Below are 15,922 nucleotides of genomic sequence, written 5' to 3'. Positions count from 1 at the left end.
TTGAAACTTCCTAGATCACAGAAATGGCAGTTGCAACAACTCCAAGTTACCTCAGATAATCCTTTTTTCACTCCAAAGAACAATCACTGCATCTTAGGAAGATGTTCCTTTTCTCCTTATCTGAAACAGATGTTAGAAAGGATTTCTGTACTAAGAAAGGATTTCAGTTATTTTAAGGTTTTTCTTTTCAAAATTTTTCTTTCATTAAGTTTTACAAGACTGTTCTAAAGGTGATTTTCTTTTCTTTTATTAAGCTATTTTGGATATTCCATAGCAGACTAAACAAGTCTAACATGATATGGTCGTAGGCATATAGGCTATTAGTCAGACGGTTGAAGAACTTGCTGAAAAATAGAAAAAAAAATTAGTTCTTGCACAGTTCTGCTCCCTGACCATCTCATCACGCATCTGAGCTCATCACTGGATACGCATGTGCACAAGGAAGGCAGCAGCAGCTTAAGCTACTGCACCACTGCACTTTCAAACTCCAACCTGTTTGTAAGGTCACAGGGTCTTGTTAAAGCTACTGATTTTGTAAGTTCATTTATAAAATTAGAGTTAATGAAATGTTACCTAACCAGTTCAGTACAATGACTGAATATATAGTGCATCAGGCAGAGGGCTTGTGAAGAGTTATCTAGTTGCTGACAAAGCAGAGGATTTTAGGATTATGTAGGATTGTTCTTTGGTAAGGCAGGATTTTCACTCCTTTGACATTTATATACTTAATTTTCAGCTGTTTATTATTATTATTATTGTAAATACATACAATAATATGAGTATGGGGCTATTAGTGCTTCTAAAGCCTTACTATAACATTGTAGTAATATATAAATGATTAGAGATAAATCTAACGTGGCAGCCTCCGTAGATGATGTTTTGTGGTATCTTGAACAAGGTAAAAGTACTTAAACTTTCTGTTATTTTATCCTTCCTGTAGTATTTGTGGCATCATGAGGGAGAAATCATGGTACCCAGTGCAAAGCTTTAAATGCAAAAAATGACTTTAGAAATGGGCCGACATACTCTTCCCTTGGTTCTTTTGCTGCCAAGTATATTGTAGTTACCTTGTACAGTCACAAACTTGGAAGTAAAATTGCTACCTTACACAGCTTGCTTGTCATTTTTCTGTTTTCTTGAATAAAATTTCTGTGCAAATTCCTATGGAAAATGGTAAGCAAACCAACTGTACGTTATATCTTTTTTTTAATGTTCTGTAAGTCTAACAAAAATACAAATTAGCAAATGCTCATTCACTGACTGTAGCATGGCTGTATAATTTTTTGAGCCTGCTGGATTTTTAATTTTACCCTGAGCTGGATGTTGTGTGTTTTTTGTTATTATTATTTTGGTTTTTTTCCATAGATATCACTCAGAAGTACTTTGTTTTTTAAAGTTAGGGCTAAATGCTGAGGAAACACAATGAAAAGTTCCATTAAGTGTGATAGAAAATATACATTACAAATAAGAGTATAGTTGTTTATTTGGGAAAACTATTTGTCTGTACCTTAAATTCAGGAAATCTAAGTGCGTATTTATATAATTTTAATACATCCGTATTTATTCTACGTTTTTGGAATTATAGTTATAATGACTGTATCCAATCTGTTTTGCAGTATCGTGTGGAGTCTATGATGCTACGTGTTGCAAAGCCAATGAATTATATTCCTGTGACACCCAGTATCCAGCAGCGAGCTCAGATGAAAGCCCCTCAATGTGTTCCCTTAATAATGGAGCCAGAATCCCGCTTCTACAGCAACGCTGTTCTTGTGTTAGACTTCCAGTCATTATATCCTTCCATTGTGATAGCATACAACTACTGTTTTTCAACCTGCCTGGGACATGTTGAAAACTTAGGAAAGTAAGTTATTTTTCTTTCCCTTACAAACTTTGATTTGGTAGAGACTTCAGCATCCTTTGTAAGATATTGAGAACCCTTGGTTATCCTTGGAAATTATGGATATGTATGAATAGCACCATTTTCTGTTAGAAAATATGAGACGGTAAAGATCAACCATGGGGGTGTGTGCATGTGTGTATACACACAAACACATGCACATCAATATGTGCTTTTTGATTACAGAATTAGTCTCTGTTCTGTTAAAATAATAATAGTAATTTGTGTGTACGTGCATGTGTGTACACATGTTGCATTGCTGTGTTGATACTAGTTTTTAATGTTGCTTCAAAATAAATTGAAACATAAATCTACTGTATTTTCAAAACTGGACTAGTATTATTCCACTGTATGTTCATAAATTGTTGTGCTCTTTTAAGAGTTGCGGTTCACTCTTGTCTTAACTACTGAAAATGAAAAAATACAATTAGTTACTTTATGTAGCACCTTTTATTGAGATTAACAGTAAATGTGTTAATTGGAAAAAAGAAGAAAAATCCCACTTCTCATTATAATTACCTTTATAAAACAATATTTGAAAGAATGGAAAGGTGCATGCAGTGATTACTAGGTGTCACCAGCAGGCCTTCAAGTTTCTGATTGGAAATTCTGAAGTCGTAGGAAGAAAATATATGCAGCATGTTACTTGGTAGACATGCATGGTTTCCATACAGGATTAGGGTGTGATTAGAGGCTTCCACTAACTCAGCATTTGGAAGTAATGTATTAACACACGGCAGGTAAATTACACTGTGTGGAATTCAGACGTATATTGCTGCTTTTCTCCTAGAGTGTTTTGCATGTAGCTAAGAAATTTAAATGATAGTATGTTTGTTTATACCTGAGATTTATACCTTGTGATTCTGTCCTTGCTGGCATTATCAGCATTTTAATGTGAGTTGATGTTTTTGCTTCGTCGGGCTGTAAATGAATGAATCATCTTCATATTTAATTTTCTCTCTAATAGATACGATGCGTTCAAATTTGGCTGCACATCTCTGCGAGTACCTCCTGACTTGCTTTACCAGATTAGGCATGATATCACAGTGTCACCCAGTGGAGTGGCTTTTGTCAAGGTAATGACATTAGTGCTCTGTGACAGGCATTTTTACTTCCTGTTGGTTGTCTAGCTTAAGATCAAATTGATGTTGTAGTTTATATTTTGCTGCATTAAGAGCAGACAGAAGAGGGGGGAGGTTCAGTCTCTCATTTCCCAGTGTTTGTTGATATTTGTCAGCATGCTGAACTTCTGACAGTTCAAAAAATAAAATGTCATCTTCATGCTTTCATTTATACCAAAGGCTTATTTCATCTATAATTAAACTGTATTTTACTTGTGCAGTTTGGGGATCAAACAGTAATTATCTGCGTGTAACACTTCATTCTCCTGCTTGAAAAGCACAATGCTTTCCTAGACAAAGAGTCGTGGTTTGGGAGATGAAACTCCCTGACTTGCTTTTTATTGTTCTTATTTTATGCTGTGCATACTGCTGGCTGATATATAATGAAATCAATAAATATGGCCTGGAGCATATACAAATAATGTGCCAGTCATCAGCATATGTATATTTAATGTAAAACAAAATTTTAGGTAAAGAAAGCTTGCAGAATTTTAAAAAAATAATATTCCTTCACCTTTTAGCACTTCGAGAATTAATACAGCAAGTTAACTATTGAAGTCCCATTTTAGTTAATAAGGTTTTCTAAACATTATATTAGCAGGGCTGATGATAACAACAAAAAGCTATTAACCCTGCCCTTAAGAGCTTTGCATATATTCTGTGTTGCTTGTAATATTTCCATGACGAGCCAAACCATTGGTGCCTGGGGCATCTTGCTAATTATTCATCTTATCGGTGATTATCTCATAGTTCTAGGTTTCGCTTCTACTCTTAACTGTTTTGGTTGGGCTTTTTAACCTTTTTTTTTCTTTGTTCCCTTTATGGCAGCCTTCGGTAAGAAAAGGTGTGCTGCCAAGAATGCTAGAAGAAATCTTGAAGACTAGGATAATGGTGAAACAGTCAATGAAGGCTTACAAGCATGACAAGGCTATAACTCGAATGCTTGAAGCTCGGCAGTTGGGTCTTAAATATATAGCTAATTTTACATATGGTTACACTGCTGCTAATTTTTCTGGAAGAATGCCATGCATTGAGGTAAGGGTTGCAGATAACAATACAGAAAAACAGTGGGAAAGACACAATTATTAAAAAATAGTAAGATAACATAGTATTATTATTTGAAACATGTAATCAAAGTACCATCATAAAAGCTGTTTATTTGTAGTACTGTTTTTGTTGTCCTTTAAAAAAAATCTTTTCCTATTAAAAACATTTGCAGTTGGCATTTCTGTAGAAGTCTCTCCAAAGGTAGACTGCATTGCAGTTCTAATGGTGGAAATAAAATAGAACATTGTAGCTCTTTGATACTTGTTATAAAAGGAGGAATCAGCAAAATCCAAGAACTGGAGAAAACAAACCTAAGCAATCTTCTCATGTTCCTTATACTGTTCATGTGCCTACAGAAGTTTAAACTAAATTTTATTTTCATTCCTTTGGTAGTAACTTGGTCATTCTTCCTTTAATTCCTGCTATTTTAGGGTGATGTAAGCAACCTTTTTAATTTTTATTATATTCTTCTAAACAATGAAGTACAATACATTATCTCAATATAATAATTTTCTTAAACAGATCAAGCCAAGTTACCAGCATTTACCAAGAGCTAGTATTGGTTTCAGCAATAAAATAAAGATTTTCAATTTCTCTTTGACATTGCAGCTTGGTGATAGCATTGTCCACAAAGCCAGAGAAACATTGGAGCGTGCTATAAAACTGGTGAATGATACCAAAAAATGGGGTGCTCACGTTGTGTATGGTGATACTGACAGGTAACTAACAGTCTGTATCTTACAATGTTTTAAAATCGTAATAGTTCTTCATATATATATTTTTCTGTTGTGTCAACATGATTTATGATACTGGAAGAAGTAGACGAACCCTCTTTGGGACATTGCTTACTGTCTTGCAGAATGATGCAAAGTAAAGAATGTTCATTTTCCTGGAGTTTCTTTTAGTATTCTTAGAAAGCACTTTGAAGGTTTTCTTTCTTTTGTAAATTTTATGGAACAGGAAGGAGAGGATAAATAAACACGTTTTTTCAGGTGTGAATTAATACAAGTCATCTTTATTGAATGAGCATTTTTATGCCTGTTTCTGATGCCATTTTTATTTTGGAAAACAGAGTGATTTATTATGTATTAGGTATTACGCATTGATGCTCAGTTGAAGGCACTCTTTTAAGTTTCGTAAGTGGATCAGTTCAGAAGCAGCCACCAAAGTATACAAAGATATGCTGCATGAAATACATTATATAAGTAGTTCCCCTTTCTTAGTCAATCATCCTTCTAAATGATGGCCATGCTGTAGGCTTACCCATCTCTGGTGCTAGATTTGGGTCGTTTCTCAGCTATGGGAAACAGCTTATCTGGTTGTTCCTCCTTAATATCTTGTGAATCCGGTGAATGATTTCAGCCAAAATTGATGGAAGATTTGAAATTTTAAAGATACTAAATTTGTAGTAGTTTCACACACACTAAAAAATTACTGCTGGGAGAAGGAAGTAAAATCCTCTTGCTGGCCATAGTGAAAATAAACAGCGTACCCAGAGCTCTCTACAGTTCTCTCCTGAGAACTCAGAAGTTTTGCAGTGCCTGGAGCCATCACATTCCCTGCCTACAAGAGAGCCCCAGCATTCATCGTGCGTTTGGCACTCCTGATCTCAGACTGAACACTGAATCTTCTCAGGTTTTTGGCTTTTCAAAATGAAGGCAAGGAACAGAATTGTTAACAGCTTGCATCTTTGCCTTGCCACCAGGAAGCTGTAGCTTATAAGCTTCAGGAACTATGCTGAACAGATTTGTTCTTATTTCCTATGTCTGATTTCTTGTAGCATGTTTGTACTCTTGAAAGGAGCAACTAAGGAGCAGTCTTTCAAGATTGGTCAAGAAATTGCTGAAGCTGTAACAGCAACAAACCCCAAACCTGTTAAACTGAAGTTTGAAAAGGTAAAAGGAGAATGTTTTACTGCAAGTGTGTTGAGTGAAAGCGTTGTTATCCTAAGAACAATGTGAAGATAAAAGATTTTTCTGGACATTAACTTCATGTAATGATATACAGCAGTCGTGCACCATACTGTTTCTGCACGTATGTTGCCAGCTCCTTCTTAATGCTTTAGCGACCCTGTCAGAGGAGCGCTGCAGAATGCACCACAAAAAGAAACATTCCCTTTTTCACATCTGGATGCCTGGTGGCTTGTTACCGTGGCAGCACCAGGCAATTTGAAATTCCCATCTCATCAAGTTTTGGAAATGTCTCCCTCGGTTTGATATTACATGCATGTTACCAAACAAATGTGGGCAACTTGGTAGTGAAAATGTACACCATCCCTTGAAGTGATTCCAGTGCATTAATTCCTAGCCAGATGTTTATTCTTCAGTCAGCATTAGCACACTTCAGGATATGTCCATGTGATACGTATACATATAAAATGAAAAATCATAAACATTCATTCAGCAGGCTTTTGAAAGAAGCACTAATGACTGCAAGCCATAGAAGAGCAACGCAATGTGATACTAATTTTGATGGAATTTTATCCTTGGAAAGTCATTAGTAATTAGTTCAGATGCTCTAGACATTTTAAAAGTACATACCTGATTCAAGAAGTTCAATCAGAATTCATATGCAAATTACCATTTCTCAGTGAAAATACAGTAGAAAAATATTAACTAGAAAAGTCAGAATACCTGTGGAAGGCACAGCAACCTTTCCTCGCTGACTGATATACAGAGACCCTTCCCGTTTCTTTGAGGTAATCCCATGTCATTAAGCTGAAGGAGTAATTAGTCAGAAAAATTACTAGGCGTAAAGATACGCTTGAGCAGATGTCCAAGTGCTTCACTTCAAGTGCCCTTACTCACTTTTGGGTCAAAATACTGAGTTTTTTGGAGGCCTCCTAAGACAGGAAGAGGAAAATGTATAACATACACAGCCACAAAGCTGGAGCATCTGTTAAAGAAGTGGAACACCTATGTGCAGGTGTCTAAACTCACTGCTCCCTCTTCCCAGCAGAGCCCAGAAGATGTGGCGTTGTCCTAGTAATAGTGAGAAGCAATTGTTCCCCATTCTTTCTTCTAAAACTGCTCAAGGAATACTCAGACCATCAAAAATGAAGTAAAAAGTTGGAGAGAAGAAGCAAAAAGACCGTGACCCTAAAAATCCATTTATGAGGAAACTGTTCTCTAAGCATAGATATCCAAAAAGCATGCTTTCCCCAAATCAGGATGCTAATTGATTTTAGACATCCCGTAATTGGATGAAATTTGAGATCAGAAAGTTCAAACACCACTACTTTTGCAGAGACAGATTTCTTCTCTAATGTTTAAAATGAAGTTGTTGTCTTTTTTAAGAAAGAGAGATAATACATTTGCATTAAAAATGCTGGCAGATGCAATCCAAAAAAGTAAGGATGCTCAGATTATACTGTGTATCACTTTGCATCTGAGCTTCAGGTTGCTTGTCTTTTACAGCTAGATGAAGTACAAAGCGATTCGAGAATGGAACACCACCGAACCCCCCTGAAACCATTTATGTTCAGAGCCACCTTATATTCAGTACTGTCAACAAATACAAATGTCAGTGGGCTATGTTCTTTTTAAACATTCCAGGTTTACTTGCCATGTGTCCTGCAAACTAAGAAGAGGTACGTGGGTTACATGTATGAAACACTGGACCAGAAGGACCCAGTATTTGATGCAAAAGGCATAGAGACCGTCCGAAGGGACTCCTGTCCTGCTGTTTCCAAGGTAAGATACTCATGCATTCTTTCTGAAAAACATCACAGTATTCTGTTATTTCATTGCATTTTTATCCTTTCTCAGAGTCTCTAGTCTTTGTTAGCTGTCTGAGACTTTGTTTTTCTGGTATGAGTAGTTTGGAAAACAAATTGAAGAACTTGTGCAGCATTACAAGGTTTTGCAGTTTCTACCTTAACAATTACTGTCTTTTGGCCCCTAAAAAAAACATAAAAACCCTCAGCTCCATGTAAGTTCTCTAGAAGACCATCCTTGATCCAATTCGCTTTACGGGGAAGTAAGTTAAACTCCAAGGTGAGTGAGGCAGACTTTTCCCTAAAGGGTGTTTGCTAAATGACTCACTTACAGAAATCAAGTTCAGCTGATAATTCATTTAAAATAAAATTGTTTGTTTATTTTAAGCTGTGTATTGGGATTTTAAAAAGAAAAGTCTCTTGTTCTTAATCAAGTCAAAACAAATTTATCCCAATAAGAAAGGTAACTACTTAGGATTTACTTCCATTCTTCTTTTTTAATCCCAATTCTTTTGTTTGTTGAGGCAGTCAGAAAGTCGTACCAAAACATCTTAAATGACAGGAAAAAAAAAATCTGTCATACTCTGAAAAACCTCTGTAATTGCTGAAGCAATCTCAGTGTCTGAGCATGGTCATGTCATGAAAGATGTGAAATTTCAGAAAGCTGACTGATTGACATTGGGATTGCATTGCTATCTTAAATATTGTCCAGTGTCCCAGGCACATTCTTCTTAATCCTTATATTTATAAATATGAATTACTGTCAATAATGTCTAACTCATTCCTTACAAAAAGAACTAGAGTGAGAAGAAAATACGTGAATTGCAGGCTCACGTTTGTGTCAACCTGAGAAAAAACATTCAGTAACATGTGAGTGGAAGAGAGGGCAACCTGTTGTCATATTAACATCCTAGTTCACAACTTACACTTCTCCTAAACAGTGTATTAATACTTGCATATAATTTAACTGAATTATTTGGAATTACTTATTTTTGAGTTAAAAATAACCTTTCTCCTTTGGTTGTAAAGATACTTGAGTGTTCTATCAAGCTGCTATTTGAAACACGTGACATAAGTCAGATCAAACAGTACGTTCAGAATCAGTGCATGAAGTTACTGGAAGGAAAAGCCAGCATACAAGATTTCATCTTTGCGAAAGAGTACAGAGGGAGCTCTGCCTACAGACCTGGATCCTGTGTACCAGCCCTGGAAATCACCAGGTAATAAAATTAAGAAGTGTTGATCGTAGATTTTCCCCTTAACCTTTGTCCTGGCAAGTTACAGGTAGCAGTGAGATGTCTCCTTCAGGTATTATTGCAGCAGTCGGCCCTGACTGTCTTCTGTGTGTGGAGAGAGATCAGGTATCAGACAGTCCTGGAAAGCCGTTCCTTGTTCCTGGAAAAAGCCAGGCATGTTCAAGTGTAAGGTCTCTTGTCAAGACATGTCAAGACTGTATAGTGATGTGTCCTCTGCTATTACCAATGCTTTTGTTTTTGTAAAGGGGCTTGATGAGCAGCAAAAACGTTGCTCGTCGCTCATAGATATTGCATATGTTAGAGTTAAAATTCTGTAATACTAATCTCTCTCAGTGCTGTGAAACACATTACCAGGCATAATTTTTCATTTCTTAAAAAGTAACTTACACAGTGTAATAAATAATGGGAGCTGGTTTTTTGCCAGTTTTACCTTGCTTAGTATGTCTTCAAATTAAGCCAAGCTTTTTAAATAAATAAAATTCCTCTCCTGGATTAATTCCTCCTTCCAAATGCATGGTCCTTTGCTTTCTGGGTTCCTGAGCTCGTTTTAGTGCTGTGGCTGCTCTTTATAAATATATTTCTTTAAAGACGTGATAGAAAGCAACCAGCATGCAAATCCAAGTGACCTGAAAGAGGAGGTGTCTTTAGTGTTCGTGTTCCAGGTTCTAAAACTTGGGTCTGATCCTGAGACAGATTAAAAATAAAACAACTTGGTCCTGTGCTTCCCAATAGACGCCAACTTCAGTCTTCTGCAGAGCTACTAAATATCACCAGATGGGGAATTTTCACAATTGTTTCGCTTGCTTGTAATTTGCCTCTGGGTGCATTGTAAAAAGTATTTTTAAACAGGAGAATGCTTGCCTATGACCGTCGCTCTGAACCACGAGTCGGAGAGCGAGTGCCCTATGTCATCGTGTATGGCATGCCTGGACTGCCTCTGATCCAGCTGGTGAGACGGCCCATTGAAGTCCTGCAGGATCCCAACCTGAGGCTGAATGCCACTTACTACATTACCAAACAAATTCTGCCACCGCTGGCCAGGGTCTTCTCGCTGATCGGCATAGATGTCTTCAGCTGGTACCACGAATTGCCACGGGTAAGTGTGTTTGAGGACAAACAGATTACACGTGCAGCGCATCTATGCGGTGCTGGGTTTTATCTTGCTTTTTCACAGAATGAGGCTTGTAGGAGGTAACAGAGGTTAGTTATTTTACGAGGCAGTGGTCTGATGCCTAAACATGCAGGCCTGATTCTTAGATCTTGTGTGTGATTTTTTCACTTAGCAAATTTTTCCTTCTGTTCAAGGCTGATCACGCTGATGTCTTTATTTTCTGACTCCTTTTGTAGTTCAAAATAATATTTCGCTGTAATTGTTCATTTTTAGGTAATAGCTGTATATGCATCTATCTGGCTGTACTTAATTTAAATTTCTGCTCAGTCAATGTTGGAATGTTTTTCCAAGATGTTCTGAAGATTTTTCCTCTTCATAGAAAAGGTGGTAATGCCAGAGCAGCAGGGACACTTTTTTAAAAATCACCGGAAATTTTAAACTGGTTGTTTCCAAAACTGCAGCCACTGGAACTGCAGCAGGATGTGTAGCAGCAGGTCAGCACACAGATGAACAACTGCAGGAAGCAGGGTTTGAGATGAGCTCAGGAATTTACCCTGTGATTTAGGATTTCTTTAGTTAGTCTGTTTCTCTTTTCTGGTGAGCTTCCTTGTGAAATAGGTCATAGTGTGTGGGCAGGCGCTCCTCAGAGCGATGCAATCCACATTAGTAATTTGCATGTGAACCCGTGCCCCACAAGCTATGTTATGCTTCCATACTCCATAAAAAAAGTCTGCGTAATCTAGGAATAATGCAAGCTGCTCTCCTCAAAGTTCCTTTCCTCTTACTTTTTTATCAGATTCAAAAAACTGCCTCCACTGCCCGCAGTGAGCTGGAAGGACGCAAAGGCACAATCTCCCAGTATTTCACGACCTTACACTGTCCCGTGTGTGATGAACTGACCCAGTATGGGATCTGTAATAAATGCAGAAGCCAGCCACAGCATGTGGCAGTGATTCTCAACCAAGAAATCCGAGAGCTGGAGCGTAAGCAAGAACAGCTGGTCAAGGTATGATTAAAGCATTGTCAGACGTCTGTCAGCCACAGACAGGGGCTGAAATTTCAAAGCAGCGTGTTACTGAATACCCTCAACAGAAAAAGGAAGTGCAGCCCTGGTGTTAAACGTGTTATAACTTGTTTGCTTTTCCCGTTGCCGTTGAAGGCAGCGTAGCAGCTGTTACTCTCCTTAGCTTTGCATAAAACTGAAGCCAAAGGGGGCGGAGAGGATCTGAACAAAAGATGCTTTTTTCCTTTCTTCCTTTTTTTTTATTGTTAAGAATATCTTACGTGTTTTTTTAGGTTCCTTTTTATAACAGTGTTGATGGCGGGTTGTAAAATACGTTGAAAAAATCAGCTTTTGTTATAAAATAACTGATGATGTTCCAGAAACAAAAAATGTTTGTCTCAGAAAAAAATATTTATCTGTGTGCATAATGTGGATATGTTCTAGTCTGGGGTTTTTTGTTACCTTTCCTCTTGATACAAATTTTCCAAGCTGTTTTTTTTCCCTTGAGCTAGAAGTCGATTAAGAGGGTAGCTGACTGTGCTCCCAAATACGTTATAGCAAAGCACTGTGCCTCCCCTTTCGGAAACATAAGTATGCCCTCACCTACTTTTTGTACTGCAGTAGTTTAAAATTAACATTTGGGTTTATTTTTGTTGTTATTGTTAAAATCATTTTTAGCACTCGCGCATGAACCATTTTGATTACTTGCCTGAATTGCAAGGATATAAATGCCCCTGTAATCTGGGCATTAATTAGCTACGTTCCTACGGGGCTCTGTTCCTAGAAAACGATTATAATTCTCGATTCATAAATACCACATTACTAAGATGTGGACTTCTATTTTCTTGCTGTATTTTGCAATAGTGGCTCTCATCTGCATTGTAAACGACAGGAAAGGAAAGCGATGCGTTTTCCTGTGGTGCCCTCGCCCTTTTACATTGCCTTTGTTCTGGAATAAATTAAAACTGGGCGGATTGGTCCGGCCCTGCGGAAGGACCAGGGGTTTTGCTCTCTTGTCACTGCAACGTGCGCCGGGTCAGCAAGGCCTGGGATCCAGTTTTAGTCAGTATTTGATGACTCGACCTGTCAGTACGAGCATGTGTCCTGATCTAGATGTGCCTCATGGCGCAAATTCTTGGCCCTCCTAGATTATAAATGTTCCAGAGCCAGCAGAAAACCGATGTATCAGTTTAATGCCACTGAATCACATGTTATTTTAAAACTTGGCTTAAAACTTAGCTGCCCTAGGTTAGGGCCACAGACTTGTTCACAAGACACAAACTGAGCGTTGAAAGCGTCTTGAGTATTATTTAGTTTGGTCCCATGGTTTCAAACCAGCCCCGGCCTCTTTCAAAAGATCCAGGGGAGACGGTAATTTCTGAGGCTCTGCTGGTGGTTACAATTCTAGCACAAACCCAATTTAAATCCTGAAGGTCGCAGGTGCAGGTCAGGGGGCTGGTGTCAGCACAGCCTGTGCGACCTGGCTGAGCGGGGCTGCTCCTCCACAGCTCCTGTCTGCGTTTTCAGTCTGCAGCGATTGAATCCTGCTGCAGGTCTGGCTGAGGGCTGCTGGTCCAAAGGATTCTCACAAGGAAAGAAAGACAGGAACTAATTTTAAAAGCAGAGGAAGGGCGTTCATTGATCCGATTTTGACTTCTTGCTCAAACTATGCAAATGGTAGGAGGGCTCAAAGTTTTTGCGTTAAAAAACACAGGTGTGGAGGGGAAGCAAATTGCTGAGTTTTTGGAAAAACTGTTGGGGGTGGCAGGCACTGGAAGGGTTGAAAAATAAAAGAGCAAAGCAGGGGAGTTCTCTTGAAAACTAATCAGAGCGTGTTTTCCAAAAACACCTTTGGAAAAACTCTGCCTGCTGCTATTTTATTCAATCAAGTATCTCACGTTAAAAATACTTTCAAGCAGCGTTGGCTATGTTAATGAGCAGTTCCGTGAACAAAGAGAACAGTCAGACCTGCCTTTGTGTTTAGGTCTTGGGATTGATTGACTCTGACTTGGAAAGTAAAAGCTCTAATTGAAGCTTATCTTGAAATAGGAGTAGCTTATTAATGAAGTCTCTTTCCTGCATAGCAAGTGACTGCAGAATAACAGTTTTTGTCTTTTTCCACTAGGAAACTTTTCCACAGGGTAGGTTTATCATGAGTATACCACACTGCCCCCACTTGAAGCCACTCAGCCATTTAGCATGTTTTCCCAAGTGCCACCACGTATGAGTAGACATGAAAAACACGCTGTGTGGCCAAGCTGTTGACCTGTGCCCAGCTGGCAGCAGATGTCTGCCTGCCAGGCGCTAGCACCAAAATTATCTGCCTGGCAGGGGCAGGAGAGAGCCGCCTGGAGCCTCTGTGCTCAGGAGAAGCTTGGTGCTGGCTGCCTGCAGGGCTCTGCCTGTTCTGCTGCTGAAACGTCAAGGACGCAGTAGTCTTGTAGCTTTGTAGCCTTGCGTTAAGTTTAAAATAATCTGTTTTCCTTTTTTCATACGCGATCCAGATATGCAAGAACTGTACAGGCTGCTTTGATCGACAGATCCAGTGTGTCTCCCTGAACTGTCCCGTACTTTTCAAGCTATCCAGAGTGAGCAGAGAATTATCAAAGGCACCGTATCTTCGCCAGCTACTTGACCAGTTTTAAATGATCTGTTACAGGATTCCAGGTGCTATTTTTTTTTCAGTGTTTACCACACTAAGACTATTGTGCATGGTGCTTTTTCAACTCATCTAGTCCAGGATTTCCATTTTAACTGTTGGGTTTGTTATCTGAAGAATAATGAACACTTATCCTAACTAAATTAAAAAAAATAAATAAATACATTTGTTGATCTATGAATAGCTCACTTTTTAAGATGTACAAATTCCTTCTTTCTTTCATGTTTCTAACATACTGTTTTATAATGCTGATGTTGAAATAGCTATGTGTAACATCTTGTAAATCCATTTCAAAGTAGAAGTCAAGTTTACTTCCTGGGGGAAGGAGCACTGAAGACCTCTTGAAACGATAAAACCATTAGTGTGTGTTCTTGAACTGTCAGTATCAAGACGTGTTATTATATATTATCCATTCACTTTATAATTTTGTCTGCGAAATATTTTGTAAATACACTTTTTTACTTTTCAAACAACTGAGTAAAATAATGTGCAATGACTTTTATACAGATAATTTTAAAGTTGGTTGGTATATCTCCTCCTAAGTTTTGCTTGATTCCAAGTAGATTGTTATTTTGATCAGACTGTGCAAACAGTAGTATCATGTGTAGCATTTTGAAACATTATTTTCTAAAAATTGCTGTCTTGCTTTAGCTATTAATGGGGCATTGTGAGGAACTGTGCAAAGACATTTTTGTTACAAACCTGTGGGACTGTTGCAATACTTTAAATATAAAATTTTATTCCATTTTTGCTTGTTTTGTATAGACATTTCTATTGCTTCTAAATATGCTTAAAATATTTTCTTTCCTTATGTACTGTACAGTTAAATCTTATTTGCCACCATCTTGACAAAATGTGTATTTAGAATATTTGTATAACTGTATAAAATGGAAAAGGAATTATGTGGTCAGTGCATTGTTTTCTAAACTGGAAATCATTTTGTTTTAGAAGTTAATAATGGAAACCATATTAAAGTTGAATAAAATGATATGGTAAAAATCTCTACACTGCTTCTTTGTAACACCCAGTTGCAGACACCTTTGTCTCCCTCGTTATGCACACGAATAGCATCAAAAGCAAGACTGCTGACAGCAGAATTCACAATTCAGTCTCCAGCCTGAACTTTGTGATCTAAAACCACAGTATCAATTCCTGGAGGCCTTCTCCAAAGAGGAAGAGAAACATTTCCAGTTGTTTTCCATTAGTCTAACCAGGAGTGAGTTTTATATTTAGAAGTCCAGAGTAGCTTTTAAAAATAGAACAAAACTTTATTTACATAAAAGGAACCTGAGTGCCTCCTCCAGTTCAGCATTTATTACATTCAAGATACGAGTCAGTCTATTAAATTTCACACAATACAGTACAATGTAAACCCCACAACAAGCAGAATAAAACCTTTCCATATATATAACAGAACATACGCAGGTTGCTAGGAGCTTTTATGCAAAGTAACCAAAAAAAAAAAAAACAAACCATCAAGGCACAAAATTTTGCCTGCTCTTGCATTCTTGCACTGTATGTATGGGTCATTTACTGAGTAAAAGTGCAAATGCCAGGACCAACGCCTTGGTGCCTGCAGTACAGTCCAGCCTCTGGGGATGATTCAGGGATGAATAAAAATATTACGTGACATTTAACGCTAAGACTTTACCTTTAACACTGGAGGAAATGGGCACGTGACCATCTTCAACCCACTCCTGTTTTTATAGACAAAAATATGAATGTTATTAAATTCAGATACCTAACCCACTGACCGCAGCTCTTGTCCCCTGCACTAGGATGAGTTTCTAGCACAAACAAGGCAATAGGAAGGTCATACAGTTTACTGTATTAATTTCAACCCATAACACTTAAAAGATCCTCCATAAAGCTTAAACACTTCTTTTACCCTTAACTTAAAAGGCACTGTAAATAGATCCTCGCTTTAACTGTAAGACTACGTATGCCACGAAGTAATTTATGTTGGAAATATAAACATATGAAAACTAATTCATTTTCTAAAACAAGTCTTGAGGAGCACCAAAAAGCCAATTAACTAGGAAGAAAGCTGCAGCCTTGAACATCAAGGCTGGAGACCTGCTATGAGCCAGCCTCATCACTGAAAAGTCTTCGA

General features: G+C 37.9%; 1 protein-coding gene across 3 annotated transcripts in view; it reads left to right on the top strand.

Annotated features, from left to right (window-relative positions):
* Positions 1–14,812, top strand: part of REV3L (REV3 like, DNA directed polymerase zeta catalytic subunit) — a 122,026-nt gene extending 107,214 nt beyond the window's left edge. For all 3 annotated transcript variants that reach the window (XM_083831555.1, XM_083831556.1, XM_083831557.1), the window contains 10 exons: positions 1,617–1,861; positions 2,865–2,973; positions 3,847–4,053; positions 4,675–4,784; positions 5,846–5,960; positions 7,620–7,757; positions 8,810–9,000; positions 9,886–10,132; positions 10,944–11,153; positions 13,655–14,812. In XM_083831555.1, coding sequence (XP_083687681.1) covers positions 1,617–1,861; positions 2,865–2,973; positions 3,847–4,053; positions 4,675–4,784; positions 5,846–5,960; positions 7,620–7,757; positions 8,810–9,000; positions 9,886–10,132; positions 10,944–11,153; positions 13,655–13,795 — 1,713 coding nt within the window. In that variant the 3' untranslated portion in view covers positions 13,796–14,812. The remainder of the gene's footprint in view (positions 1–1,616; positions 1,862–2,864; positions 2,974–3,846; positions 4,054–4,674; positions 4,785–5,845; positions 5,961–7,619; positions 7,758–8,809; positions 9,001–9,885; positions 10,133–10,943; positions 11,154–13,654) is intronic.
* Positions 14,813–15,922: the final 1,110 nt, after the last annotated feature.

The sequence above is a fragment of the Anser anser genome, assembly GCF_964211835.1.
Source record: "Anser anser genome assembly, chromosome: 3".
Taxonomy (NCBI): domain Eukaryota; kingdom Metazoa; phylum Chordata; class Aves; order Anseriformes; family Anatidae; genus Anser; species Anser anser.
The sequence above is the reverse complement of the archived record's forward strand: the minus strand, read 5'-3'. Positions and strand labels throughout refer to the sequence as shown.